At 45.5% G+C, this 26,038-nt stretch overlaps 1 protein-coding gene across 1 annotated transcript; it reads left to right on the forward strand.

Moving 5' to 3' along the window:
- Window positions 1-15,029: 15,029 nt before the first annotated feature.
- On the forward strand, window positions 15,030-25,766 carry GHSR (growth hormone secretagogue receptor). The gene is made up of 2 exons (XM_054984004.1): window positions 15,030-15,810; window positions 25,459-25,766. Exons 1-2 carry the CDS (start codon window positions 15,030-15,032, stop codon window positions 25,764-25,766), a joined length of 1,089 nt encoding a protein of 362 aa, XP_054839979.1.
- The last annotated feature ends 272 nt before the right edge of the window (window positions 25,767-26,038 follow it).

A 26,038-nucleotide genomic window follows, 5' to 3' on the forward strand; every position in this document is an offset into this window, starting at 1 on the left:
AAGTCAGTGTGTCTCAGCCTTACCTAGCTCACAAGATTGTTCTGTGAGAGACACTAACATGTCTTCTACTTGCCACAGATGTGAGATATCTGAGAAATCCATTTCCTTTTGGAGGAAATACACATTGCTGGGGAATGTGCTGTAATTCATGTACCTGGCAGAAAAGAAGATCATCAGTATATTATACATAATGAAATGATGGAAATCTGGACTATCTTCAGACTGTTCCTATTTTTTAATGTTAATTTTCAGTCTTCTGTGCATTCTCACATGGGGCTGCGCACGTGGAGGCCTGCTGATTGGTAGGTTCTACAGCTAAAATTCCTCTAGGGGGCATCTGCCCCCTCTCAGAGCACATGCGCGGCTTTCCCCCCCACCGAAACGGTCCATTCTTTGTCAGCAGTGATGCCCTTGATCCTCAGTTCCTCTTTTGCTGCTGGTCAGAGAGGTTCTGTTTAGATGATCCATCAACTTTGTTCTTCAACTATTTTAACAGAGCGAGAGAAATGGTCAGCATGGCTGGAAAAGCCTTATTCAAAAAATACATTCGGTGCAATAGAAAAATGATTAAAACACTCTTTGCCTCATCTGTTTGAGAGAAAGGCATAATATTAGCTTGTGCAAACATTCCCAGAGCTTCACCCCTAAGGCTAGAGTGGAAAGAGCTACCAGGCTCAAGGCCACCTTGTGGGAACATTGTCAGCTGCGGCCAGCCCATCTAATAAACTGGCTATGTCCTCTGCCTTGGCAGACCTTGCTGACCAACCAGATCCAACACCAGCTGTTGTGCCTTTGGAGGCTACAGACACCTCAGATTTGATTGCATCATCTTGGATTCGGAAGCATCACTTGACCTCGAGCACGATGAGCCCTGCCGACTCGGCAACATCACGGATCTGACAACACCACTGAGTCTCAAGCACTCCAAGCCCTTTGGCAGTTCCTAGGATCTGACCCTGCTCTAAATCTAGAGAGGTTTCAGATCAGATGGTACGAACCCTGCCCATGATGCCCACTTCCACAGACCCGCTCTCAGGTCCGAGCCTTATAGCGCATAGGTCTAAGGCAACTGAAGGGACAACTCTAGAATCTTTGGAATCACCCAGTAAGAAAACTAAATCTAAAAACATTCCAAACATGAGAGGAGTTCTCACAGTATTCAGATCATAGAATTAGGGACCAGGGATCGGAGGTAGTGGAGACCCCACATACTCCTCACACAGGCTTCTGTTTATTTTACTCCTGAGAAGAGGAAGGGGAATTGCCCCAAGAATGCTCTTACACAACCCTCAGAGAGTGCGAACAAACCTTACATCAAAGCTGCTGTGCACTTAAATGCCCAGCGTGGTATCAGGGAGCACCTTCACTTTGGGGAGATGATTGGGGTGATCCCTACAGAACAGAATCTGTTGGATCCGCATCCGATCTTACACAACCTAGAGTGCACTATCAATGGTACTCCATTCCGAAGTCGTCCACGGCGTTTCATCTGCCTGATTCAGATTCGGAACCCGACTTAAGAGAGCAGAGTCCAGGATTACCATCAGAACTGTCACCAGACGAGACTGTGGGAGATAGGGAACCCATTTCTGCCACAGACGATTTTCGGCTCTAGCCTAAGCAAATGTTCTGAATGGCCAAATACCTAGACATAAATGTGGCTTCTTCTGGCTGAAGGACAAAATACTGCAATATCTTTATTCTGGGAAGCTGGCCAATATCACATTCACAGTGATCAAGAGGTTTCTGCATTTGATGTCTATACTATACCAGAAACCAGCTTCTATTCCCCTACTAGATCAAGGAGGACAAATGTCCTTTTCTGTTCACTCATTTTCCTCTATCATTGCTAGTCACAGAGAAGCTGCAACTGAGACACAGGCAAAGTCACCGCTCTCCACCTGCCAACAGAGAGGGAAAAAACAAGATAGCCTGCAGCCCTCAACATCAAAATCATTAATTATGCTCCTATTATGAGGGAATATCAGATCTTCCTCTGGAATAAGATGGCTGCTTACAAAGAGTATCTGCCAGAAGAGAGCCAGGTTGGTGTAGTGGTTAAGAGTGATAGGACTCTAATCTGGAGAGCTGTGTTTTATTCCCCTCTCCTCCACTTGAAGCCAACTGGATGACCTTGGGTCAGTCACAGCTCTCCAGAGTTCTCAGCCCCACCCACCTCACAGGCTAATTGTTGTGGGGATAATAATAACATACTTTGTAAACAGCTCTGAAGGGGTGTTAAGTTGTCCTGAAGGGTGGTATATAAACTGAATGTTATTGTTATTAAGACCAGAAAGTCCTAATTCAAAAAGAGGCAATCAGGCTTTTCAAGTAGCAGATAAATGCTGGACAGCACGTAGCGGATTCTTCCACCAGGGGCCTGGCTTCAGCAGTAGTCCTTCATGCTTGGCTCTGATCCATGACCATAACGATGGAGACAAGAGGCAGAGTGGAAGATCTGCCATTCGAAGGGAGACATTATTTCCCACAAAAACTGATGAATATTTATCCCAAAAGTGAAAGGATTGGCAAATCAGAATGTTACCACCCTCTCAACAATCAAGTTCTCGACTTTTCTACAAGCAGGGGCAACAGCAGCAGTACAGGGGTTATTAACCCAGATATCATTCCTATCAGTATCCTCACAGTTGGCCAGCATCCACTGGCCAAGGGCAGTATCAGAGGAGTAAGCCCACACACAAATTGAGACAAGGCATCTCTTTAATGGGAAGCAAAGATGCAAACCTATGTCAGAAGCATTTCTGACTAGCACAGGAAAAACCTGTTGTTTTCTGGGATAGACTAACCCACATTTACGCAGCTTGGGTGTCTATCGCCACTGAAGTTTGAGTACTAGAAGTTACTAAAAGTGTTTATAAAATTGAGTTTAACATTTCACTGTGTCTGAGTCTTCCTTGTAAATCTATTTGAGACATGCTACCTAGTCTAGTGAAAGAATTGTCAACGCTGCTAGAGAAAGGGGCAGTACAAGAAGTATCATTATCTGAACCTAGGCAGAGGTTTTACTCCAGGATGGGGTTTTTTTTACCTATATTAGATCTGATGGACTTCAACGAGTCAGTCAGAATATGTAAATTTAGAATGGTAACACTCAATATGGTGTTGCAGTGGTTACTATATGATTCTTGGTTTGCAGTCTTGGACCTTAGAGATGCTTATTTTCATATATCCATCCATGCTTCCCACAGGAAATTCTTAAGATACCAGTTTGGGGCGGCCATATATCAATACCAAGTCCTACCATTTGGGCTAGCTACAGCCCCAAGGGTATTTATCGCATGCTTGGCTATAGTAGTTGCATACCTGAGAACTAGAGGTTGTTCAGTTTACCCATATTTGGATGACTGGTTAATGTCTGCCCACTAAGGATGCCTTAGAGGAGCACATAAACCTGTCTCTAGATACATGTCAGCACCTGGGGTTGATGGTTAATGTTAAGAAATCCAACCTCAACCCCTCCAAAAAAAGTACTATTTATTGGTGTTCTACTAGACTCCTCTTTAAATAAGGCCTTTCTCCCATTGGAAATAGTGCAAAAATTAAAGACCTTAGTCAAATCCATAACAAAATGCAGATGCCAATCAGCCCTGAAAATTCAAATACTCCTTGGACTGACAGCTGCTACTACAGCGGTGATTCCCCTAGCAAGGCTGAATATGAGTGGCTTAGAACAACGGTTTCTGTCTGGCTACAACCCTTCTATACACTCTCAGAACAGAAAGTAATCCATTCCCAGAATAGTGGTTAAGCCATTATGCTGGTGGTTGCTAGATTCACTTCTACTTAATGGGATTCAATATGGCTTCCGTAACAAAATGGTTTCCCAAAGATCGAAGCCACAGTCACCATGGATGCCTTGATGGAAGGTTGAGGGGCACACTACGACTATTCACAACCCACAGTACTTGGTTGAAGGGTGAAAGAAGTTTACATATCAATGTACTAGAAATGAGGGCGGTCTGTTACACTCTTATCTCCTTTGGAGATATCATACAAAACAAACACGTCCAACTACTTACGGGAGATTGTTCCACCATGTTCTGTATAAACAAACGGGGAGGAACTGCTTCCAGGACCCTTTGTCAGGAATCTATGCCAATCTGGGACTGGGCTGTGCAACACAACGTCTCCCTCAAGGCCATATATGTTTCAGGGATATTGCAGATAGGCTGAACATGCTAGGCTTCTCCACTCACAAGTGATCACTGAAGGAGTCATACATTCGGTCAATTTTCCATCAATGGGAATTCCCCACCTTAGATCTGTTTGCAACAGGAGAACAGAAAGGCTCCACTATAGTGTTCCAGAGATGGAATGGATTCAGGGTCCCTGCAAGACCCCTTCCAACTAACTTAGTCAGGGCACCTGTTTGACGCCTTCCCACCCATACCCCTCATAGATTACACCATCAGCAAAATACAGGTGGAAAAGATGGACTGTATAGTAATAGCACCATTCTGGCCATGTCAGGCATGGGTTCACAGGTTGTTTCTATTGTCCAAGGGCAACTTTTATTTATTATTTATGTCATTTGCCATTAGTAACACAGCCCCTAATATACCGAATGGTGAGATATCATGACATACTCAGACACGGATTGATGGCATGGTTCATTCTGCAGTAGGGAGCAGCAGGTTAGATTGAATGCTAGAAAGCCTAATACTAGGAGGTCTTATGCCCATAAATGTGACAGACTTGTAGGATGGTCCAATGGGAGAGACCTTGATCCGTATACATTCCCATTCGCCTCTGTTCTGGAACATCTTTTGTCTAAAACATGCTGGATTCTGCATCTTCCATCAAGAGATATGTGGCCACAATTTCAGCGTTTTACTCTCCGGTAGACAAAAAAGTTTTTTCACAATATACATCTAAAGTATTTCTGAAAGGTCTCCGGAAAATGTTTCCTCCACCAGCTCCAATAGTACTTCAGTAGTCATTACAGCTGGTATTAGCAAAATTGATGACTAAGCCAGTCGAGCCCCTTGCCACCTGTCTCCTAAAACTCATTTTGATTAAAGTACCATGGCTATTTCGGTAGCCATCACATCTGCCAGGAGAGTACATGAATTAGTGGCACTTGCGTGTGGATTCTCCTTTCCTAAAGATCCATACAGAAAACGTGGCAATAAGACCTAGCTTGGAATTCTTAACAAAGGAAGTTTCTGATGTCCAAAGCAGAGAAGACACTCCATACTCTGTACATGTGGAAGGTTATAGTCTTAAACAGCATGGTATTGTTTAGATCCAATGTCCAACTTTTTGTTTGTCATACAGGCCCAAATAAGGGTAACCATTGCTAGATGGGGAGTTCAGGCTGTTGAGATGTGTTATGGGCTGATTCCGCACACCTTGGATAATGCACTTTCAATGCACTTCATCAATCGTTTGAGGTGGATTTTTTGTTCTGCACACAAAAAAATCTGTTCCAAATGATCTATAAAGAGGATTGGAAGTGCATTATCCGGATTCGGTTTCGTTTTCCCAGCCATGTTGGACGCTCCTCTCCGCAGGTCCGGGAGGAAACGTCCGAGCAGACTGACTGGGCGGTTGGCCTGCGAGGGTTAACCCCCAGGACTCCCAGTGAGAAGGCCAGGGTCCGGAGCGCAGTGGGAAGAACCCCCTGAAAGCAATGCAGGGGGTAAATTGCCCGTTTGCTCCAACGGAGGCCGGCAGACTTGCGCAGCACATTGCGTGCTGCCGGGCCATGGAGAACGGCAATAAGCAGATTTAAGGTGAAAACCTGTAAGTAAGCGAATCCCTTCTGATTTCTAAGCGTATGCGAAGGATTGGTGGGAGTTGAAGCTAAGAAGGCTCGGATTTCTTCCCCTTCACGGAGTTTCGGAACTTAGCTGGTGCCCCCCCCCCCTAAGATGGCGACGAAAAAGCAGAGCCCTGCGATGAGTAAATCGGTGATGGCGATGTTACAGGGGAAGGGGGAAACCCTGGAAGAGATGGTCAGACGAGCGGTCTTTGAAGCTATGCAGCCCTTTGTAGCGAAGTTAAATGAAATGGGGCAAAAGGTTGATTCAGTGGAAAGCGAAGTGAAAACCATTAAAGAAACAGTGTCTGGAGCAGAGCAGTCTGCACGCGAAAATGTAGTACTCATGAAAGCAACAAGTAAAGAAGTAAAGCTCTTGGAGAATCAAATAATAGGATTACAAGTGGATCGTGCTCAGACGGTATTGCGTCTTCAGAATGTAAAAGAGAAGCAAAGTGAAAATTTAAAGGATTTGGTGTCAGAACTTTTGGCGTCATTCGCAAAGGCAACTAAAGAGTTAAAAAGCGATATTCTGGAAGTCCGTCGGACATCTTCAAAATATGCAATGAAGCGTCAGCTGCCTCGCGAGATTATTATTGACTTTTCATCTAAGAAGACTCGGGACACCATCTTATATAATTCGTATAATGTGGACTTGGACTATCTGGGCAATAAGGTTAAGATATTGAAGGATGTTCCATTTTTGGCTCGTAAAAGAAGATTTAAATATAAAAGACTTGCGGCTTTCCTGAGGAAATGTGAAGTAAAATATAAATGGTTGTTTCCGGAAGGCATCTGGTTCCGATACAAGGATCAAACCTACAAGATAATATCGGAAGTACAGCTTAGGGACTTTTTGTTTAACCCTCAGGAGTTTCAGCAAGAAGAAAGTCCAAAGTCTGAAGGGGCGAGTGGGGGGGAGGAGGGAATGAGCGCAGCTATTGTAGCTGCGCAGAGAGAATTGAGACCGAGACGCAGGGGGGGGGGGGAGACCTGATCTTGAATGTAGTCTGTATTTTATAAGATCTACCAATCTGATAGCATATTAGAAGTTAACTTTAAAGGAAAATTGCAGTATGAAGGGAATACAAGACATGTAGATGTAGTGTGTTTTCTGTTTATATGTTGCTCTTCCCTTTTCCCCAGTCCCCTTTTTTCCTTTATATTTTTGTATTTTTTTGTAGTTTTCTATGTTAGAAATTAAAATAAAAATATATTTTAAAAAAAGGAAGTGCATTATCCAACATGTGCAGAATCACTCATGAGCAAACTGACTGACCTTGTACACTGGGAGTCCATGCCCATTCCACCAGGTCACAGGCGTCTTCAGCCTGCTTAAGGGTGCTCCTCTACAAGATCTCTGTAGAGCCCCAACAAGGACTTCAGCTGATACCTTCATCAGGCACTACACTCTTGATGTGCATAGCAGGAGGGAAACAGCTGTGGGTCAAGCAGTCCTGCAAATGGAGTTCTCATGAAGAGTGCACCCCTCCTCCGCGGGAAAGTGGCTTGTTAATCTCCCATATGGGACTGCACAGATGATCGAAAATGAAAACATGGTTGCACTGAGCTGTAACTGTTGTTCATTGAGGTCTTCTGTACAGGTACACATACCCTCCCTCCTTCCCTGCTGTGTGTTCTTCATTACTTACCTGGAGAGTCTGGTGGCTAAGGAGAAACTGATGGTTGGGGGTGTCTCCCCTCCCCGAGAGTGGGCAATTTCGGCAGGAAACAAGCCGCACGTGCACTCTGGGAGAGGACAGACGCCCCCTAGAGGAATTTTAGCTGTAGAACCTACCAGTCAGCATGCCTGTACATGCACAGTCCCATGTGTGCCTACACAGATGACCTCAATGAACAACAGTTACAGGTAAGTGCAACCTTGTTTTCTCCCACATTAAAAAGCTTTGTGGTATGTAGTAACTTAACATGTATGGGAAATAGTTGTGCAAAAACCTTTCTCCCTGAGATGCTAGATTTCTTGGCGCACAAGTAGCTTGTATCGACATAACCTGTTTGGTTTGGAAGGCCCTTGCTTGAAAAAACAAAGAGCTAAGAATATTTTTGCTTTGTTTTATAGCTGTTAAATGAATAGACAGCTTTTGGGTCTGCCTTGGTGGATCTCACTGGATTGCTGTTGCTTATTTCTGTTGCACTCAGTGGGCCTGGTCTCACTCGTCTCTCTAGTCTAAGTCCTTTGTTTTTTTCCTTTTGCTAATCGGCACATTTTTGAAGCCGTGTCGCCTTTCTGCAGCGGCGCGGCGCTGCTGGGCCTGGAGCTGCAGGAGCCAGCTGGTTGGCAAATGTGGAAGGAGACAAAATAAGAAAGCAATTTCAAGGGCCATCAACTCCTTCCTTAACAACCTGATTGGCAAAAGCCTTATGCTGCAGAAAAAGATGCTTCTGGAGTCCCCATGTTTGCCACTCTGCCTATTTTCCAGATAAGGAAAGGGGATTCTTTACAGTAAGATGGGTCAGCAGGATCCCAACTGGGTTGCATTGCTGCCTAAAAACAAGAACATCCATGCTGATAGAAAATGTGCATTGGCCAGTGTCAGATAGGAGCTGGGAGAACCAGGTTTGAATCTCTGCTCTGCTGGTGACCCTGGGCCCAGGCACACTCGGTCAGCTTCACCTACTTTACAGGGTTGTTATGAGGAGGAGGAGGAGAGCAGAACAAGCGGCTATAGGAATGCATCATCTGGCCTGCTGCTCTTGCTAAGCCTCTGAGCAAATTAGTAAATGACCGCCTGTCTTCCATCTTGAAAATCACTTAACTGTGCCATACATAAAAGTTACATAGCTTAACATTATTTAAACATCTGCCAATATGTTAAGAGCTTTGGTAAGTTCCCCCATCCAAGTAGGTCATGTGCTTCTCCGAGTCTTTCTACACGAGATATCTGACACGTGTTCTTCACATGTCGAAAGATGCAATGTTAGCCGGGAAGCATAGTTTTGAAAGACAGAGCTGAAGGAGATCACTCTGCAGAGGATGGATTCTCTCACAAGCCCTCCTCTGCCTCTGGTATCTCCCTTTCCAGAGCCTTTGCCCTGCTGAGGCTCAGTTAATTCAAAGTTTTAAGCATCAAGGGTGGCAGGGTAAAAGCTCCAGAACAGAGGAGATTCCAGCACACCAGAGGTGGCAGAGAGCTGTGAGAGAATCCGTCTCGTCCAGAGTGATCTCTGCCCGCTGTCTTTCAAAACTACGCTTCTTGGCAAACGTTGCATTTCCCAACACTTGATGAACCCACGCTCAGGTGTCTCGTGTAGAGAGGCCCTCAGCCCCAACCTAGTTATATCCCTGTCTGCTAGGAATGTTCATCTGTATTTGGAATCCCTTGTCTTGAATCTGTCGTGATTACCTACCAACAAATAGCATGCATTCTGCATCTGCTCAGAGACACTGCCTTTTGACTGGCTCATTACAGCTTACCTCTTTAAAACATAACTCATTTTGCACGTGCCTCCCTGTATACATATATTCACTCATGGCTAACTCCAAATATTAGCACAATCTCTTCCCAGTTCAATCACTTTTACAACTGCTTCCCACTCTGTAATACCTGTTTGTTTTTCAAAAGCCAAAAACACACATCCAATTGATGTGCTTCTGGGTCTGACATCCTTGGTCTGACACTTATGCCTGGTTTTTGCATTGCAAAACTAGTTTCTCATTGATCTCTCATGTGCAAACACCTAAATTCCCTATTTATCATTGGCTTACTTCCCCTCTTTCATTGCTCACACCCTCCTTTATTGCTCACACCTCTGCTGTCTTAGACCCGTGCCACTCAAGACCCCTGTTGTGCAGATAACTTGGTCTTCCTCAACCATCAGTACCCAAAAGACATAGTAGGGAGGGGGGAGAGAGATGCATTTGTTGTGTTTATTCTGCACATGATGACGTACAGGATTCAATTAGAATTACTCATTGTGCATAGGGAAACAGGGAGAAAAATTGGTTTAGTTTACTAACAGTGCAAATCTTATGCACTTTTACCTGGAAGTAAGCCTTGCCCAATATAGTGGGACGTAACACTGGATTGCAGTATAAAGTTGCCAACCTATGTTCACTTAGAGCCAAGCTACAAGTGATGAATGACACTTGCCTGGCAAGTGAACAGACTCCCGTGTATTCCTCCCTGTTCGCTTGCCATTCACTTGATCAAGTGGAGAGCAAGTGAATGGCAAGTGAACAAGGAGGAATACACGTGAGTCTGTTCACTTGCCAGGCAAGTGCAATTCATCTCTTGTAGCTTGGCTCTTACTTGAGGGTAATCTCCACTAAACCCAATTGAGAGTCAGTGTGGTATAGTAGATACATCACTGGTCCAGGATCTGGGAGACAGAAGTTCTCATTCTTACTCTGCCATAGGAGCTCGCTGGGTGACCTTGGGATGGTTACACACTCTCACTTACCTCACAGGGTTGTTGTGAGGGTAAAATGCAGAACGATGCTGCTTTTGGTCCCCCAAGAAACAGGCCCAAGGCTTGTGAAGCAGAGAGACGACGAGCTGCATCCTGTGGAGGGTTGCTCCAGCTGGGCCGCTGACTTCTGCCTGATACAGCACTGGCAGGCTGCAACCTTGTGCATGTCGCTGGGAGAAAACCCACTGAACACAGTAAAACAGGAAACCAGCCGGGCATGAAAGACTAACAACATTTTCTCCAGGATTTAGGAGTCAAAGCTCATTTCCTCAAATGCATTGAAGTGGACATCCACTAGGTAAATACTTCAAAGTACAGTTGCTCACCTAAAGGTGGTGACCGGAGATCTCCCAGAATTACAACTGATCTCCAGGCCGCAGAGATCAGTTTCCCTGGAGAAAAGGGCTGCTTTGGAGGGTGGACTCCATGCAAAACTACCGCACTACGGTTTCTCTCCTTTCCAAAACCTGCACTCCCCAGGCTCTGCCCCCAAACTCCAGGAATTACCCTATGCAGAGATGGCCACCCTGCTTCCATGTACGTTCCGTTCCAATGCATCCAAAGAAGAAAATTCTGAGAGCTGCCCTAGCATAGTGGTTAAGTGGTTGGGTTGCAAATCATCACTCTGCCAGTTCAATGCCTACTACTGCATGAATTCTGCAGGTGGCCTTGCCTAAGCCACTCTGAGCCTCAGCTGTATTGTGGGCGAAATCTGACTTTATTCACAGCTCTGACTGGAGCACTAAGCTGTCTACAAGAGCAGTATATAAACACACGGTTATTTTCTGACTCATGAAGCTTAGTGGGCATACGTTTTGTTAATTGCTGAGGCGCTATTTTGCCGCTACCCAGTTACCGTCTAGGGTTGCCAGCTCCAAGTTGGGAAATTCCTGGAGATCTGGAGGGTGAAACCTGGAGAAAATGGGGTTTGGGGAGGGAAAAGACCTTGGCATGGCATAATTCCATAGAGTCCGCCTCCCAAAGTAGCCATTTTCTCCAGGTGAACTGATCTCTGTGGCCTGGAGACCAGTTGTAATTCCGGGAGATCTCCAGCCACTACCTGGAGGCTGGCAATCCTATTACCGTCCGTCATTAGCACTGAACACTTTGGGTCTTACTTCTGAGTAGACATACTTAGGATTGTGCAGGCAACGATCCTGGGATACTACATCGCTTCCCGTTCTGGGGACGCTTCCCCACCAATTCACACGAGACCTTTCACACTTTGCAGGCGCGCTCGTCCTCTCACACACACGCGCGTTGTTGCTTTCCTTTCATTTTGCGCTTTTCCTTCTCGAAGCCCCTCCAGGGGACCTTCCCCCTGGCCAGCCTCCTCGACCCGCCGCGCTGCCGCTCTGCTTCCTCACCAGGCGCGCAAACCAGCAGTCCAGGGAGGGCCGCCGCCTCGGATGAAGCGCGGCTCCGCAAGGAAGAAACGGGACGGCCGCCCGCTTTGGAGGAGGATCAAACGCCGGGGCTGCAGCGCTTCCCCCTCCCCGGTCCGGCTTACAGGCTTGGACGGCACCGCTGGGTTTACGGCTGCATTTCATTCAAACGGTGCTTTTACTCGAGTTGTTTAGCCGTCTCGGGCCGTTGGGCAAAACCTGAGGCTTGAAACTCATTCATTCATTCCGGGCGGGGGGGGGGGGGATGGATTCAGGGGTGCCGCTGATCGAGAAAAGTCCCAGAGAAATGGACTGCATTCATTCATTCATTTAAATGAATGAATATGACCCCCTTTAAAAGAAAGAATGAATGAACATAAGCCCCGCCCATTTCTCTGGGACGACACTCGACCAGCAGCTCTTCCTAATTTACGCACCCCCTGAATGAATGAATGAATCCAGCCTATTTCCCTGGGTCTGCCCTCTTAACCCCCGCGTCCCTCGAAGGCCCTCCACCCACCTCTCATCGCCCCCCTCGGTAGCCCCCCTCGCTCTGAGCCCCCGTTCAAAAGAGCGGGAAGGGTGGCGAGAGCGCGGGCTTCTTTGCTCCTCCGCCCGCCCGACGGTTCCCCCCCGGCGACAGCCCCACTAAGGGACGGGAGGCGGAGCCGAAGCAGGTAGAAGCGCGCCCGGCGCTGGCGCCGCTGCAGAAGATCCGCGAGGCTGAGCTGCGCTCGGCAGGACCGGACCGCGCTGGACTCCAGCAGCTCCTTCTGCCGCAACGCAGACGGGAGCGGCGCCGGGGCTCGCCGCTGCTTGTAAGTCACCCTTTGGCCCTCCAGTTAGCGGGGAAGGGAAAGGCACTCTGCACATGCTCGAAGAGGCTGTCTCCCCATTCACTCCCCCCATGCAGTTTCCCGAGGGTTTAGACCGATGTTAAAACCTAAATCCTGACGGAGCTGTCCCTGAGACTTAAAGCCCTTGGGGATGGGGGGTGGGGGCACACCCTAACCCCTCCCAGGCCCCTTGCTCCTCTAGTAGGTTAAGGGCCAGGTGTTTGTAAGATGAAAGTAGACGGGGATGTGAACAGACGGGAGGGAAATGGACACAGGAGAGGAGGGAAAGGGGTTTAGAACCATAGAGCTGGTACTCCCAAGGGCCATCTAGTCCAACCGACAAGGAAGGAAACTCATAGCCCCCTCTGACAGCTGCTGGGGAGTGGGCGGCAGAAGAATCTGAGGGGCAGGAAGCCACCGCTCACTCTTTGGGAGGAGGGTACGCCAGAATAACTGACCTTTAGAGCCTTCCCAGGTGCTTTTTGTGATCATGGGGGGGGGGGCGTTTAAGAGATGGGATGATTTTCCATCTACCAGTGCAATCCTATCAGGAGTTACTCTAGTTTCAACGGACTTTTCAAAGGATTGCACGTGTCTCTTTAATGCACATCGATGCTTTCATCCTACTTCATGTGTACTTGGAAGTAAGTCCCACTGAGTTCAAGTAGACTTGCTCCCAAGCCAGGAATGCAGTTTTTAGCTGTGGCGAGAGATTGTAATGTGTGTTACCGGTGGAGAGCACTCAGCTAGTGCGTGCCTGTGTGATTGTTCTGAGTTAAGTAGTTGTGTTGCACGGTGGTTGATGAGGGGCTCCTTCCTGGCTGGATGTGGGAGAGGAAAGATTGTTTGTCTGGATTATTTGTTTCTCCCATATAACCTCCCCCCCCCCCAAGTGCATCTTTAGAAGTGGCGGGATCATTCTGAGTGCAGGCAGCTACGGAGTTCTTCTGCATCCGTTCCTCTTTTGTGCCAGTTGGCGGACAAATGCTTCATTTCACATTTTCTTCAGACATATACATTTCTCACATTGCTGCCCATTATTTCTTGAAGGCACTCGGGGTGGCATGTGTGGGGCTGTCCTCTTATAGCAGCCCTCAGAGGGAGGGTTATAGTGATGAATCCAAGGTCATCCAATCCCTCAATGCTCCGCTTCACAGCCCCAACACTTTCCCCACTACAACAGCCCAGCTCTTGAATGACCCCACAGCATGGGAATTCTTTGTTGCAGTGGTGCTAGCAGTGTCTTCCCCACTCCAGAACGCAGCTTGCCGTGTTTGCCTGACTCACCTCGGATTCTTGTTCCACAAACACCTCCCCTCTGTTCACAGCGCAAATATTCAGAATTTCACAGGCAGGTTATTGATGGTTTTATTTATGTGCTTTATTTTTTATTTATCTGTGTCATTTATACTCCACCTTTCTCACTAAGACTCAAGGTGGATCACAGTGTAAGATTAGTGCAGTCGATACCAAGGACATTTCCATAAACAATTGCATAGGGTAAATCGGGGCTTTTTTTCTGGGAAAAGAAGTGGCGGAACTCCGTGGGTTGCCCTCAGAGAAAATGGTCACATGGCTGGTGGCCCCGCCCCCTGATCTCTAAACTCCCCTCTGTCTGGAGATCAGGGGGCGGCCAGCCATGTGACCATTTTCAAGAGGTTCCGGAACTCTGTTCCCCCTCGTTCCCCCTGAAAAAAAGCCCTGGGGTAAATAAACACAAGTTTACAAAGACATAGCATTTATACCCCACCTGTCTCCCCTGTGGAGACCCAAAGCAGCTTACATCATTCTCTTCTCCATTTTGTCCTCACAGCAATCCTGTGAGGTAGGTCAGGCCAAGAGTGTGTGAGTGGTCACACCCAGCAAGCAACTGTGGAATAGTGGAGATTTTGGCCTTCCGGATCTTAGTCCAAGCACTGCCACCAGGCGGGCACCATGCTGGGTCTTGTCTTTTGGGTTTGTGGGGGAGGGGGAATTACGTGTCAGTTCTTTAAAAATCTTTCAATCTATGGCCCGGTGTACATTACACACACGTCACTGCAGCACCCATTGATGACTTGTATGTCACCCCAGATGCAGTGCTTTTCCTGGGCTGTTCTAACAGTGTGAGGAGACAAGATCAGTGGAAGGAAGGACTCGGCCTCTTTGCCATGTTTGTTGTCCCTCCAGGGTAACTACTTGGCCTCTGAGTAAAACAGGATTCTGGACTAGATGAGCTACTGATCTTGATCCAGCAGGGCTCATCTTATGTCTTTGGGTGATTCAGTTTACGCTGTCAGCCGCTGTTGCCAAGAGGTGTCCTATGATTAACTTTAATCGGAATCGTGAATGTAGAAGCAGGATGAAGTTAGCCAGATGTGTTAGTTAACCATCAGGGAAAGTATTGAAGGGTGGAGCTTTGCTTTATCTCAGATCTCAGCCTCTTTCCACCCCCCCTCCCTTCATATCTTGCTCACATCTCCTTGCCTGTTGTCGGCTTGCTTTATACAGCCCTCCCTGGATACCACTGCTCGCTTGCCAATGTGGTTTCCTCCTCCACCTCTGTCACAATGAGCTGACCCCGATTGGTCTCCGAAGGCTCTCGAGATCCTAGGGATGTACAACGAGAGCCGCCTGCAGCCTGGATTTGCTCTGGGGCTTGCCATCATGGATTACGACAATGGCACATGGCCCGAGTATCCGCTGCGCCTCTTCCCCGCGCCGCTGCTTACCGGCATCACTGTCACCTGCGTGTTGCTTTTTGTGGTTGGCATCCTGGGAAACCTGATGACGATGCTGGTGGTTTCCAAGTTCCGGGACATGAGGACTACCACGAATCTTTACCTTTCCAGCATGGCTTTTTCGGACCTGCTGATCTTTCTCTGCATGCCCCTGGATCTCTTCCGCCTCTGGCAGTACCGGCCTTGGAATTTCGGGGACCTTTTGTGCAAGCTCTTCCAGTTTGTCAGCGAATGTTGTACGTATTCCACCATCCTCAACATCACTGCCTTAAGTGTGGAGAGATATTTCGCCGTCTGCTTTCCGCTCAGGGCTAAAGTGGTGATCACCAAAGGCAAAGTCAAATTGGTCATCCTAGGGCTGTGGGCGGTGTCTTTTGTCAGTGCCGGCCCCATCTTTGTCTTGGTTGGAGTCGAGCATGAGAATGGGACAAATCCCTTGGATACCAATGAATGCCGGGCCACCGAGTATGCGATCCAGTCGGGACTCCTGACCATTATGGTCTGGACTTCTAGTGTTTATTTTTTCCTGCCTGTATTTTGCTTGACTGTCCTTTACAGCCTTATTGTGAGGAAACTCTGGAGGACAAAAAGAAAGGATATTGGACCAAAGACCTCCATCAGGGACAAAAACAATAGGCAAACGGTCAAGATGTTAGGTAAGGCTCTCTTGGCTTACTGTGTTCTGTTGTGATGTCTCTGTAGGTGCAGAATGTGGAATAAGACAGATGGTCATATAGCTTTGGAGTTACACAGAACCCTTCTTCCTGGTGAAGAATCCTGTGTGATTCTAAATAATGTGCATACTTAAACCAGCCCAGAAAGCTGTGATACAATGAAAAAAATGCCTACCCATTTTGTCAAGGACTTTCATGTGAACCAAGGATCATAATAGGTTTCAGAGTCCATGTGGTTCCCTTGAGAGCTATTGACAGATGTGCACTCTTGGTTGAAACTTAGACTATATGTAAGTTTCTCCAGTGGGGCAAATAGCAACTCCCACAGGGAAGTATTTCAGGTCAGGAAAGTCGCATGGTGGGGGAAGACTTAAGCTCTCTCTTCCCATCACAATGGCCCCTAATCTAAGTTGGGTGCACTGGTGCTTGGAAATGAAGTACAGAGCATGGAGTTCCCAGACCTTGTCTGTTGACTGGATCTGTGGTGGACGGAAAGACTTCATAACGTATGATAAGGCCCTGTCACTTTTTCTGTTTTCAGTGCCTGACAGTGATAAAAGGAGGAGGATGATAACAAAGGATGCGTCTGAGCTTCTGAGAACAAGTGTAGGATCAAGAAGAGCTTCTGAGGGCCAAGATACAAGTGATGAATGACACTTGAACGGCAAGTGAACAGACTCACGTGTATTCCTCCCTGTTCACTTGCGCTCCACTTGCGCTCCACTTGATCACTACGTGATCACTACGTGATCACTACGTGATCAAGTGGAGCGCAAGTGAACAGGGAGGAATACGTGTCACTACGTGATCAAGTGGAGCGCAAGTGGAGCGCAGGTGAACAGGGAGGAATACACGTGAGTCTGTTCACTTGCCGGTCAAGTGTCATTCATCACTTGTAGCTTGGCTCTGAGTCAAAAAGGTCATGCAACTACCGGGGTGGTACCAGGCTCTCCATTGCTCTCTTTTTCAAAAATTAACCTCAAGTCACTCTTTTGTATTCAAGTTCCTTCAGTTTTTCCAGTTCCTGTAATATTTTAAGGTGGGAAGGACTGCTAGGCTTGTTTACTTAGATTCTTGTAAGACAGGCTTAGGGATTCTTGAATAATAATAATAATATTTGATTTATATACTGCCCTTCAAGACAACTTAATGTCCACTCAGAGTGGTTTATAAAGTGTGTTATTATTATCCTCATGACAATCACCCTGTGAGGTGGGTGGGGCTGAGAGAACTCCGGAGAGCTGTGACTGACCCAAGGTCTGCCTGAAAGCCTATCTTTGCATATGGGAGTATTAGCTGAAGAATATGCTCGGCACAATCCAGTCAGTTCCCATTGTTTTGAATGAAATAAATGTGTACACACAGTTGTGAGTAAGCTTCATTGAATAGTGTGTGACTCACTTCCATGTAAGCATGTATAAGACTGGCCTGCAGGTCTCTCTTACTTAAATCAGTTGAAGTCAATTGATTGTGCCCATATTTTTACACAAAGATTCTCATGAATGAATAGCAAACAGCTCAGTTCAGTGATTGGTTGCACCAGTTCCTTATGAATGGAACATGTTTTTTCATGGCATTTATCAATGTCCCACACATCTGCCCTTTTTACTGAAGAGAATAAGGAGAACTAGCAATGCGTCCTGGAACTTAGATATGAATGTGCAAGAACATCATGCGCTAGACTTTGTTTCTGGGTAGAAATATGTAATTTATATTTTATACTTGGGGAACGACATGGAAATTGTTTGTCCACTAGTACCGTATGCACTTATGTGCATGTACATGAACAGATGGATATTTGTATGCAAAAATGAGTCACACATTTTTTTGCAATTTCTGTTAATTAAAACATAGGGGTGAGAAATTGCAAAGAAGTTTCTTGATGAACATGTATCAAATATTCTTGCTTCCTGGGAAATTTATGCCACATTGGCAGTTGATGTTTCAGAAGAATACGGTTGGTAGATTTTTCTTTTAAAAACCCCAACATTGCCATTAGGTTACTATAACAGACCCTTCACTCCCCCACTGTGAGGCAGATTTTCCCGCCAAAATTCAGTTGGCCTGCTTTTGCTGAGCAGCCCCAGCTAGCATGTTAATCTTTGTGGTTTAAAAGTCTGTTTGTCCCACCCTGACAGTCAGATATAATTTTGACTTGTTAGCCCAGCCCAGGAACTTGATGGGAAGAAGAAGGACCCCTCATCTTTCTCATTAGAAATGGCACTGTATAACGTTCAAAACAAAACAATAAATTTATTTAACAGCCAAGGATTGAATAAGTGTAGTCAGTGAATGAAAGTGCTGTGGTAAGATTTTATTGGTAGTACAGAATACACTTTGAGTTGCGGGCAAAATAGTTTCTGTGAAGCTTAGTTTCTTATATTCTTGATTTTTAGCAGTGAGGGGTGTTTTCCTTAGTAATTTAAGCAGGGGTGCCAGCTCCATTTGGGAAATTCCTGGAGATCTGGGGGGTGAAACCTGGAGAAAGTGGGGTTTGGGGAGGGAAAGGACCTTGGCATAGCATAATTCCATAGAGTCCACCCCCAAAAGTAGCCATTTTCTCCAGGTGAACTGATCTCTGTGGCCTGGAAACCAGTTGTAATTCCGGGAGATCTCCAGCCACTACCTGGAGGCTGGGAACCCTAAATTTAAGTACAGCAACAGTGTTTCTTCACAGAGTTTCCTATGACAGCTCAGGTTTCCAGAAGATAGTTTTAACTGTTTTTCCTTCACAGTAGACGCAGGGTCCTCCTCAGAGCCAAACCCCCTTTAGAAACTGGGCAGGAATTAATCTTCTTCTCCTAAGAATGTATAACCCTTCTTTTGGCTTGAAAGGGAGCCTAGCCTACTGCCCAATCACTCTTGCCAAAAACACCCCCAGTTCTATCATGTCTGTGTCAAGCAGACTTCAGCTTCTGCTGACACTTATACTAAGAATTCTTAAATTGAATTCTTCAGGACAGTGATGTTATAGTTAAGGCAAAAGTTTCCTCTTTCCTCATGCCAGAGGGGAACCTGTCTGATCTTTCCTGCCAGACTAACTCACTCTCTCAACAATCCTGTCAGAAACCTACTGTCAGCCTTTCAGCTGCGTTCTAACTGATCAATCAGAGAGAAGAGAGTAGCCTATTGATCAAGCTCTCCATTCCAAGCAAGTGTTAACTCTTTCCCTCCCAGCTCTCTGATGGCTGCAGTTAGGAAACCTGCTTTCAAGTGCAGTCCATTACAGTTGCACTTTTGAAAATTCCTTAAACTCTGTGTGGAAGAAATAAAACAGGCACAATCAATCCACAGAACCATCTTTTAAGATCTGTATTGTTTACTTTTCACTGATTCTTACAGAATAATTTAAATAAATTTAAACTAACAGAGCAAAAAATAAAGTAGATTAAGATGAGTAAAATTAGATTTATATACTATTTTAAATTTATACATGACAATTTGATTTATATAAAAATTTAATTTAGAAGAAAATAAAATAAAATGGCATTCGCTTAATAATAAAATGTTATCTTTAAAATTAATATACTATTAATACTAGATAATAAATATCAGTATTACTCATGTTTAATATTAATTGTTGGTAATTAAGTATTAATTATTCATAATCATTTTAGGTAGCCCTTAAATTATTCAAAATTAAAGTTTTTGTTAAATCAGTTGCTTGAGTTTTTCTCTTACTTTACATTTCACTTATGTTAAATAGTTTTATAAGAACTGATAACAATAGTACATTAATATTATTTATATTATTGTTATAATAATTGTATAGTTAATACTAATTTATTTTGCTGTTTTCTCTGGAAAAGTCAACAATACTAGGAGAAGTAGAAGGCAGTAGGAATAGAAGAAGACCTAAAACAAGTTGGCTGGAGTCAATAAAAGAAGCCACGTCCTCCAGTTTGCAGGATCTGAGCGAGTCTGTTAATGATAGGACATTTTGGAGGTCCTTCATTCATAGGGTCATCATAGGTTGGAGGTGACTTGATGGCACACACACACACATAGTTGTTAGGTGTGCAAAACACCTCTGCAACACTTAATAGTAATAATTATCTCAGAAGAAAGGGAAACACACACCTTCTAGATAGTAAACAGGTTAATGCCCTTGATCAACCTGAATTTTGTTCTCAATGCATCAATTTCCTGTAGTTAACTTTGGGGGAACGAGGAATGTACATATAATTCTTTTAACTCCCCTGCTTAAAGAAGAAATCGATTGAACCAGTTTTCCTGATACTGATGACAATATTCTTATTGAGCAGCATTAAAATCCTTGATGTTTTAAAAACTTCTTACGACTGAATATTAAAAGGGAAATGGTCATATCCATGAATGCACAGCAGATGAGATACCGCAAGGCATTCATTTCTTGCAAAGCTTGATGTTAATGCTGGACACAGTTCAACCAAAGTTATGCTCTATTACATCATGCTGGTTTTAGTGGAAGACAGTTGAACAGTTCTTTCCCTGTTCTTCTTCACATTGACTGGATTATGGTGAGTGAGTGAGTGAGTGAGTGAGTGAGTGAGTGAGTGAGTGAGTGAGTGTGTGTGTGTGTGTGTGTGTGTGTAGAGGTGGGGGGAATCCAGCTTCACCACGTGCAGAGAGAAAAATCTGCCTTTCTGAGCTGGGTAGCTTTATCATTTTTTTCTATTTCCCCTTCTCTTCATGCAAGCAAGAACAAACTAGAGATCTTTACACATTTCTTCTAACAATTAAGGAGGGGGGGAATGAGATTTTCCTTACTGTTCCAAGAACCCACAATTTAAGTAACTGCAAATCAATAAAGGGGATAGGGTTCTTTCTTTCCTTTGTTTGACTTCCCAGAGTCTTGCAGCTGGTGCTCAGTTGATGCAAAGGTTCACATTTTCCAACAATGTCATGAATGACAGAGTACTACATAATTTCCAACAATGACATTTTGAAATGCCACTGCCAACCATTCTTTGTTGGTTTGACAAACAGAAACATTGCTTCTGTTCTCTCTGCCTTTCTAGACAGTTGTTCTCAGAAGGAATAAAACAGTCAGGGAGACTCTGTTTATATTTACCGAGTTCTTGTCATGAAAATATCCTAGGCTTCTATAAGCCTACTTGAGCCCTAGCTTACCCCACAGGGGCAGTTCTGCATTTATTTACATGGGAAAGTAGTCCCATCGCACTCATTGGAACTTCCTTCTAAGTAATCATGCTGAGGGTTGTGTTGCATGTCTTAATTTTGGGGAAACATGTCAGGCTGCAGGCCAGTGCCATTTTACGCATCATTGTTGTCAACATTTAAATGCAATTGCTGGAACCACAAATGGTTAAAACAGTATCAGCTGGCCCAAGGAAACAGAAAATGGAGCAAAACTTTGAACTCAATGAATGAAAGCGAATCAGGGGTTGAGGCTGCAAAATGTGGTAGTATTTCTGGAAACTTGTGGGGTGGGAGGAGGATTCCCTAGTACTAAGTTCTTTTTTGCCTAATTTCACTGCCAAATTCCATAATGACTTGCCCCAAGCGCCAATGGCACCTCTTTATCAGACAGTCCTTATTTTATGATATTTGTTCCTGGGGAAACTTAGTCCCCACTTTGGCCTTTGGGGAGATATTAAGGATGTGTTTAAGATACTGTTGGTGCACAGAGACATGTGCTAGTGTGCTTCAGGTTTCTGTGCTTTTGTAGAAATAACTCCTGTAAGTTCAGGGCAGATGAGCGATAACTTTCCATGCACATGCTTGCAAATACAGTCACACAGAAACAAATGCTGTCCTTACCAGCTTGCCATCTGAGGCAGTGGCAGTTCTTCTCCCTGCCGCTTCTGCCCAATCACATGTTCAGCTCTCCCTGCTGCTTCTGTTTCAATCACATGTTCAGCTGCACGTGTGTTGAATGTAACATGAGAATTACTCAACGCACGCATAAAGAAATATCAAGTATACACTATACATGGATTATACGTGCATTCCATACAACTCATGAACAGGGCAATTCTCACTGTGTAAAATGGAAGAGAGGAGACTGATATTAGCTCCTTTGGGTCTCCGTGGGGGAGAAAGGCAGGGTATGAATGAAGTGAATAAATAAAAGGAATGTGTGATGGCAGAGGTCTATGTGCATGAAAAATAGTTACAAGCGCACAAGAATGACATGTTTCCTCATGTGCCATTCAAAAAGAAAAATATTTTTTTTAAACAATGCTGCTCACATGCACTGTTTTCCACTAAACAACCCGGTGAAATAAGCTACGCGGAGTGAGATAGACTGGCCAGCTTAATGTCGCCCAGGAAGCCTCGCGGAAGAGAGGGGTTTTGATCTGGACTCTCCCAGATCCTAGTCCGCTACTTCCCAAGGAAGACCTCATTGGGGTGAATCCAGAGCATTATGAGCCATGTAGCCGCTAGGTCTGTTTTGCAAAACCCTTGTGCCACAGTGGGCACAAGTGCACAAGCACTGGCAAAACTTATGTGGAATCCTCATGGGTCTTCCATCCAGCCATCGATCTAATCCATGCCTGCTTATGTTTAAGAAGTGCTAGACTTCTCTAGGTGACTCAGCGGATGTTACCATTTGTTTTTACAGAGGACTGGCTGTAACAAGGTGAGCGCACACTTTGCATGGAGCATAGCCCAGTTTCAATCATGCATTTCCAGTTAAAGAGCCTCTGGAAACAGGTGATGCACACCATGTTCTATGTCTGGAAAACTGTTGCCAGTCAAAGTAGACAAAACAGAGCTAAATGGCACACACAGTGTAAGGCAAGTTCACATAACCAAGTAAGCTGTGTGTCAATATGGGGCACGTGCATCAATTGGTGTTCTTTCTGTTTCTCCTTCAGAGTGAGAATGAATGGAGTGCACAGTGTCAAATGTATCTGAGCTGCTAGTGTCAGGTTGTTGAGTCCCTGTCTGGTCTGTCAGTGCATTAGATAACATAAGCAGACAGGCAGTGACGGCTTCAAAGAAGCCAGCAAGCATGTGAGGCTTATGGATGCTCTAACTTAAACTCCAGAAAGGAGCTGTAAAGCCCAAAATTTTATATCATGCCATGTGCTACATGAAGAACAAATGAATATAGGAACCAATCCAATGAAGGCCAGATTCAAATCGAATGGCTGTGACTCACTCCCACCTGGTAAAGAACGAGATGGGCAAGGTCAATAGCATAAAGAAAGGGCCGACAAGGAACACTGGGCTTTCTGAAATAAGTCAGTAATTCCTATGGTTTGTTAAGAGCACATTAGCTTTGCTAACCTAATGATCTTCCATTTGGTGACTTTGTACTAGAGTTTTCCTTTAACAAATGCTTTGTTGTGTATATGGCAACTTCAAGGTCTCGTGCAGAATGTCCCAGGAGACTGAAATGTTCTCCCACTGATTTTTTAATGTCATCATTTTAAATGTCTCTTTCTCTCCATTTTTTGCTCTGACCTGTTTGACTAAGACGAATTGGAGGCTGTAAGGAAGGGAGAACACAATACGTACATCCCTTCATTGTAAATACAGGAATTGAAATAGGTTCAGGTATTTTCAGGTGGCCTTTGTATAGCTTATACTTCTGTGTAATAGTCCAGCCAGAAGGGTCATATAATGCATTATGTGTGTGTGTGTTTTTTAAATCACTTTTATCTTCTACTGATATTAGCTGGCATAGCTATTAAGAGGTCCAAATCCAGTGTCCTTTGCTCCAGTAGAATGGCACTCTGCCTTGCAGGTTTCATGATTAAATGTATTGCAGAGGATGTGCTTTAAAGAGGAGCCTATGAAAAATGTTGGAGGGTTACACTGTTCCTCCCCAGGCATTCAGAGGCGTGGTTTAGATCTGTCGGCCCATTTATAATGACAGAAGTACACTTGGGTCAGGGCCGGATCGAGGGGGGGCAGGGGGGTAGTCTGCCCCTGGTGCTACCAGGGAGGGGGCGCCGGGACAGCTGCCAGCTGCCGGGAGCATGCGGGCGGCAGCGCGGGCAGCCTCCCAGACCCCCCGCACTGCCTTTCGCCTGCCCCGCAGGACAGGGGGCGGCCGGCTGCCCCCTGTCCTGTGGGGAGGCAAATGGCGTGGGCGGCTTCCCAGCCCCGCACGCTTCCTCTGCTGGTGCACCATGCGGGCGGCACGCTCCACCCTACGTGATGACGTCACAGAAATGACGTCATCACGCAGGGCCAGGAGCGCGAGCACGCGCTGTGCGCGCACTGCATGCATGAGAGAGAGGTCAGACTAGGGTTGCCCTGGGCGCTGGCAACCCTAGATCCGGCCCTGCTTTGGGTAGAGGAGAAGGAAATTATGTCTGTGATTCCCACTACAAACCCAGGCTTTGGCCCTGCACCCCAGAAACAGAACTCTGGGGTCTCAGTGGGGTGGAGTGAGAAGTGGGGCAGTTCCACTCTGTGTGCTGAGTGTCTGCAGATTCTCTCTGTGGATTAGGGTCAAGAGTTGTTAACTGAGTTGTTACAGTATTAAGAAAAACTGAATTCTCTTACTTGTTGCGTCGCTTACAATGGAAACACATGTTGTGAATTACTTGGGGATGCGCAAGTGCAAGATTTTGTGTGTGGTCCTCAGTTCACGCGCAGGCTGTTCTTGCTCGGTGCACGTGAATGCCGTTTTCACAGGAGCTCCCTTTGTGTGATTACATCTGCAAGTGAGTCCTTTGCTGGGAGAACAAGTATTGTAGGCTCCTTTGACTTGTCAATTTGCAGTTCTTTAAAGCGTGAGAAAGTGTCAGGATCTGCATTTCAATGAATGAATGTGGAGGTGGGGAAAATGGGGATACTTTTAGCAGTTGAGCAGCAACTGATATCTAACGCATGAATGTATTCACATGGACCAAATTGAAGTGTGACTGTGTGAGCAAGTGCATAGGAAGTTGGAGGGGGAAACACATGAAATGGGGTTCACTTGAGTGTCCCTAGGTACTTAGTAACCTAATATTTCTACCCTTACTCTGCTCCAATAACTGGGGATGGAATTTATAGGGGTCATTCCTGCTGTACTCTGCCTAGCGGAAAATGTTCTTAGTACCCCACTTTCTGGCTTTAGGCAATGGTTTTACAGAAGTGGATAGTATCCTTTCTCATAGGGTACCTGCTCCTTTCTTCCACTGACACCTGTGGCCAAACAGGATTTTGAAGTACGACTAAGTAATGATAAAGTATTCACAGCAAACCTGTAAGGTAGGCTACCGGTATTATCCCCACATTGCAGCTTGGTTTCTGAAGAAAGAATGGATTATGAGTTTATGGCCTGAGTGAGATTTGAACCTGGGACATCCTGGTTCACCATTCACACTCAGGAAATTCAGTGGCGGAAGCTGGCCCGGTTTGGTGCTGAGAGAAGGATGTAACGGAAAATGAAGCCCTTTCCTCATTCACTCCTTTTATCTGAAACATTCTCTCACAACCTTTTCCCCAGAGTTCATTCCCCTCTAGGGATTTCTGGAAGTGGGAGAGGAGGAAAATGATAGTGCTGAGAAAGGCAACGGTGGAGAATATTCCCTATTGCTCTCCCTATGTTAGTTCGCAGCTGTTTACACTACCCCAACCATTCCACTCTGCCCAGATTGAAGCAGAAGGATATGCTAAATCAAACCCTCTCAAAAATCTTATAATGTGTATTTCTCCCCTTTCTTGTCCCTCTTTTTCTAGCTGTGGTGGTCTTTGCCTTCATACTCTGCTGGCTGCCTTTCCACATAGGACGTTACCTGGTTTCGAAATCCTTCGAGGCTGGATCCTTGGAAATAGCCGTCATCAGCCAGTACTGTACCTTGGTGTCCTTTGTCCTTTTCTACCTGAGTGCTGCCATCAATCCGATCCTGTACAACATCATGTCCAAGAAATACCGGATAGCAGCTTACCGGCTTTTTGGAATCAAGCCATTCATAACAAAAAGACTCTTGGAATCTAAGGAGGGAGGCTCTCGCACTTGGACAGAATCCAGCATCAGAACGACATGACAACGGAGGTGGGACTCGTCACCCCAAAGCCATAAACAAAAGAACCAAGATATTCGGGTGAAAGGATGCTGAGTTCTCTCTTTGCATTCTTGGAAATGGCTGGAATTGAATACCAAAACGGCTTGAGGAATGAAAAAGAAGCCAAGCTGGTGACGACTTCGCGAAAGAAAGTCCAAGTCCAGTAACAAACTGCGGAGGTGAACAACTGTTTTTGGAAGGGGCCACTTTGACCACTGTGATTCTGTACCTCAAGAAACTGGATAAGGGTCTGG

This window comes from Eublepharis macularius, chromosome 6, assembly GCF_028583425.1.
Source record: "Eublepharis macularius isolate TG4126 chromosome 6, MPM_Emac_v1.0, whole genome shotgun sequence".
Classification (NCBI taxonomy): Eukaryota; Metazoa; Chordata; class Lepidosauria; order Squamata; family Eublepharidae; genus Eublepharis; species Eublepharis macularius.